The 5,188-nt window shown below is 44.5% G+C and overlaps 1 protein-coding gene across 1 annotated transcript; it reads right to left on the bottom strand.

Moving 5' to 3' along the window:
* Positions 1–3,806: 3,806 nt before the first annotated feature.
* Positions 3,807–4,629, bottom strand: nkx2.9 (NK2 transcription factor related, locus 9; the record flags this gene model as incomplete). Its single annotated transcript, XM_080024663.1, has 2 exons — positions 3,807–4,378; positions 4,479–4,629. The coding sequence occupies 2 exons, from the start codon at positions 4,627–4,629 to the stop codon at positions 3,807–3,809; spliced, it is 723 nt and encodes a 240-aa protein (XP_079880789.1).
* Between the last annotated feature and the right edge of the window lie 559 nt (positions 4,630–5,188).

Raw genomic sequence — 5,188 nt, 5'->3', positions numbered from 1 at the left:
AAATAAATAAATATATATATATAAATAGATCAATAATAAATAAATGAAGCCTTATTTTGCATATTCTTACATATTTACAGATTGTTTTCCTATTGTTCTATTTTACATTTATGTTTCCTGTATGTGCCGAACACCAATCCCTTGTACGTGTACTTACTTGGCAATAAAGACGATTCTGATTCTGATTCTGTAAAATGAAAATCCACACACACACACACACGTGTAAAATGTAAATTTACGTGTGTGTAAAATGTAAATCTGTGGGTGTCAAATTAAAATATACATGTGTAAAATTTTGATCAGTGGGTCTAAAATGAAGATCCACGTGTGTAAAATATAAACCCATGTGTGTAAAGACGATTCCACGTATGTTGCACATTTTTTGGGCATTTTCTTGACAAGGTGTTTTATATTTACAGATTTCACATTCACACACGGATTTTCGATCTGTTCACACAAATAATTCTGAGACAAACCTATCTCAATAAAGCCTTAAAGCAATAAAGGTGTTGAAACATTCAATTCATCCAATCATACTCAACCCACAGCTTTTAGAGTCACAAAGTGAAATAGCTGACCTCATCAAATTATGTTTGAGTTGGTAAATCGATTGATTTGTTTTTTTGTGGTGAAATTTGGAGAGATTATAAAAGGCAGTGTGGGACCCCATAGACTCTAAAAACCAACTGAGCTAAAGAGAAAGCTTCAATTAAACAAATACTTCAAAAAGCCTGAGCAGGAAAAGTTGTTTCTGCAGCAGATCTGAGGTTCTGAGGTCTGGTCATAGGTGAGCCTTGAGGTCACCTTCCATTTTCAGATATTCTCCCTCAAGGCCGTCTCCAAACGTGTCCTTGTATTCGTCATGAACCAGGAAAAAAAAAACAACAGAAAAAAACCCATTTAAGACACATCACAGCTGCATGGATTAAAAAGTCTGCAGGCCAATACACATATATCCGAAGGAAGCGCTTAGTAATCCAGGGATTACGGGTCTTTTTAGCGGTTTGCAAGACACCCCTAGTGGTATATTTAACATGGAGCTCATTTAACTTCCAAAAAGGACCCCGATGTATGGGCCAAAGAGTAGCTACCACTATACCTTGGTCATCCTATAGGGACAATTCTTCCGGCCAACCTAAAAAACCAATGGCAACCTCTAAAAGCCTGTCTTTGTCACCCTTAAAACCCACGATGCTCTGAACCGCCATTGTGTGGTTAAACCTCATAAATTTGTCGCAGGGACTGATTAAACATCACGAGGATTGAAACACTGGAGATTTTGTCTAGGTCCCTTTCGGGTGGGGGACAATGGTCCATTCAGCGGGAGACACGCAGACAAAAGCAGTGTTTAAGGGGAGCTGAGGGCCTGGGCCAGTCCCCTCCATATGGGAGACAAGGTGGCCCGAGCAGGGCGCACAAAGGACCAGGTGACAGGGACGATGCGCTGCAGGGTCACAGGACGAGCAAACAACATTACAGGGGTCGCGGAGCATGAGACCCTTCGCTAGATGTAGAAAACTATAAATTATGCGCTGAATATCTGATTCCTTCAGTCTGTGCGAAGGAAAGCGAGAAATGCACCAAAACGGGAATGCTTTTTCCCTCATTGTCTGTATCACGGGGTTCCCAAACTTGTTTTACGGCGTGCCTCCTTGGCACAGTAAGCTCTGGCCCCCACACACACTTTATCTGCACTGAAATAAATAGATGCATTTGCAGGAGTTGGATGAACGTTAAAAAAAAAAAAAAAAAAAAAAAAGAAGAAAGCTTTAATTTGTGAAAGTCGCATTTTTTGGGGGGGTTGTCTCAACTTAAAATGTGCATCTTAAATTGTATTTCAAGTTGAGAACACATCAGACATACACAATTTGTTTGGATTTCTATTATTGTTTCTATAATTTTAATTATTGACATTTCACATTTCACTGCATATTCTGTGATATTTCAGATGTTTCTCAGTGAACCTGCCGAGCGCCCTCCAGTGGCTCGGGGTGGCGTCCGAGCCCTCCATCGGGACCCCCTGGACCAGGGCTGGTGGGTTTAAGCTTGCTGATCTCATGACTATATACTGTATGTTTTGTGAAAAAATATACATTGAATTTATTATTTTGCTGGGGATCTCCTGCAATTCATTCACAGACCCCTAGGGCGTCATCGTTTATTAGAATTATATTATATTTCATGAAACCAAATCTCATTACAGCCAGTAAGTGTGTTACTGTGTAAGTGTATTTTGATCTGATGTGTGTTGAAGAGCTTGGAGCAGGGGTTCCCACTTTTTTTTTATGGGAAGGTCCCCTAGGCCTAACCAAACTAGGCTACGGCTGAGGACCCCCCACTCCCAATCCTCAACACACACACACACACACACACACACACACACACACACACACACACACACACACAAGACATCTCTCAATGATTTGCCCATAATAAACTGTTGTGTTTTGATTGTGTTGTGCACAAATTTAAAACCCTGCGGACCCCACTCTGCAATTCACTGACGCCTATAGCGGCCCACGTACTATACTTTGGGAACCCCTGGTTTAGAGGTTCTGTTGAAATTGAACCAGTGAATCCGACAGGGAGATATCAGTAATAGGATCTTGATTTAAATTTAAAAAAAATCCCAACTAATTACAGCCACCGGGGACTTCCTCTGGTGCCTTGGCATAACACAACTGTAAATGCATGAAAGTGGAAAGCTGCAGAACACAATCTGTTCTGTTGAGTGCGGCTGCAGTGTTTACCAGGTATTCTTATGCCAAACCAAATCCAGTCCTTCGACTGGGATGTTTACTCAGCTTTTGGATCCCTGCTCGGTTTTTAACATCATAAAAGCTCAGGGCTTTACTTTGGATTTAGATGCGTCGCCAACCTACGTTCACTTAATTGGTTAAAATCGCCCGGCATGTGTATTATTATGACTTTATTATGACAAGTACAATACATTTAATTATTTTAACCAATGACAAACATATTATAATTATAATTATAATAATTATTGCATTACAATTATTATTTTTCTATGGTGTTCGTGGTTTCTGGTCATTTGCTAGTGGTCATTTAGTGGTCATTTCTCTTGCCCATGAATGTAGTCATTCATGGGCAAGAGAAATGACCACTAAATTACCACAGTAACCTATAAATAACATGGATATAAGACATATAACATAAGAGACTACTGCTTAAGACGAATTTAAACAAAATGATGCTCTAGGTTTGATCAATGAGTTATGAAACAAATACAACGATTTAAACAGTTTTAAGATAAGATAACACTTTATTAATCCCTGGGGGGTGGGGGGTGGGTCAGGAAATGTTGGCCTTTAATGAAAGGTTATACTGCAACGTAACAAACAACATTCTTCTCCAAACATTCAGGTAAATACTGATATTGCTGCTACATCTCTTCTAGTTTGGCCTTATTCAGCCTACTTTTCACATCGAATATTATTATGTACAAATGCGATCTGTATGTGTCACTCATCTGCAACACCAGGACTAAACACGCACAAAAATAGAGCATCCAAAATAATAATAATAATTATAATAATATGAAGGCTACACCGGTAAGCCCTTGCAAGAGAAAATATTATCAACATCTGAAGTATCAAAATAGACAAAGGAATATAGTCGAAATATCAAAATAAAATGTGCAAAATATCTCCAATCTAATGTGATAATCTATCATATTTAAGTTGCATGAATTTTTTTTATTATTATTACTTTTTTTTTTTGCAAAAGGAAACATTCAGAAAACATTTGATGCAAATTCTAAACGAGCTTTTGCGTTTGGTGCGTCTTCACTTAAAGGAGCCGAAGTGAACGGAGCTGTTCCACAAGTCTCTCCAGGCGAACGTGTGTCTGGATGCGGGGCTGGAGAAGTGCTGGTACCTGGGAGGCTGCAGGGGGCCCGGGGAGAGATGCTGGAAGGGCGGGTAGGCCAGGGCGAAGGGTCCCTGAGGGGCGCCGGTGGCCGCGCCGCAGCCTCCCTGCTCCGCGTCGAACACGCAGTTCTGGTACGGCTTTCCGTCCCGGACCAGGATCGGCACCACGACCCTACGCAGGACCGGGGGGCGGCATAATTCCTGCGTGGCCTCCGCGCGTCCCCGCTTCATCTTGTAGCGGTGGTTCTGGAACCAGATCTTCACCTGCGTGGGCGTCAGGCCGAGCAACCGGGCAAGCTGCTCACGCTCCGGGGCCGACAGGTACCGCTGCTGTCGGAACCGCCTCTCCAGCTCGAAGGTCTGGGCCTTGGAGAACAGGACGCGCCGCTTCTTCTTCTTCTTCTTGCCCTTCTCGGGTTCGGAATCCACGGCCGAGTCGTCCGGCTTGGTGGAGTCGGGGGACGCCTCCAGGCTGCCCTCATCGGATGCTGTGCAAAGGGAGACGGTTCGAAAGGTTAAAACTCATCGCCCAGTAAACAAAACGACCCCCATCGCAACCCCTACGACGGCCGCGCGCAATGCACTCACACAGGCCTGCGCCGGGACCCTCGTCGCAGTCCATCCAGGAGGAGCAGGGGGAGCTGGAGCAGGAACGGACCGGGCCTCCCTCGGCCTCATGCTCGGGCAGATCCAAGATGCTTCTGACGGAAAAACTGAACTTTGCAGCAGCCACGGCCATTTGCGCGCGGGGATCCAAAATCCGTGCGTAAAAAGGCAATACACCCCCCCACCCCCCCACCCCCACCCCCACCCAAAAAATATAAATAAAATAAAATAAACAAACCTTCCCTAAAATAGGAAAAATCCCTGGAACGCAGAAGATGCGGATCCTGCCGGGGGACGCGTTGTGCGTGCGAGCTGCGCGCCGTGTTTGCGTGTGTGTGTGCGTGTGTGTGTGTGTGTGTGCGTGTATGTGTGTGTGGGTGGGTGTGTGTGTGCGCAAACAGCACTCGAGGCTGCAAACACGGGGCTTTTAAAGCGCGGGGATGCCGCTGAGCACCTGAATGGCTCGAGTGCTGTCACCCAATGGCGGTAGGTGTGAGCGAACCGAATAAAGAGACCGAGCCTCAACAATGACCGAAGGAAACACTCGTCATCATTACAGATTCGTCTCGTATCGTCAAACTGGGGGCAGATAATGGGGATTGTTGCTGGTGAATCACGCCTTGGGTGGCAAGTGACAACGGAGCCCATCCCATATCCCACCCCCCCCCCACCCACCCCCACCAGACAAAAAA

The sequence above is a fragment of the Zeus faber genome (assembly GCF_960531495.2).
Source record: "Zeus faber genome assembly, contig: SCAFFOLD_70, whole genome shotgun sequence".
Taxonomy (NCBI): Eukaryota; Metazoa; Chordata; class Actinopteri; order Zeiformes; family Zeidae; genus Zeus; species Zeus faber.
This window is presented reverse-complemented; position numbering and strand designations above follow the sequence as displayed.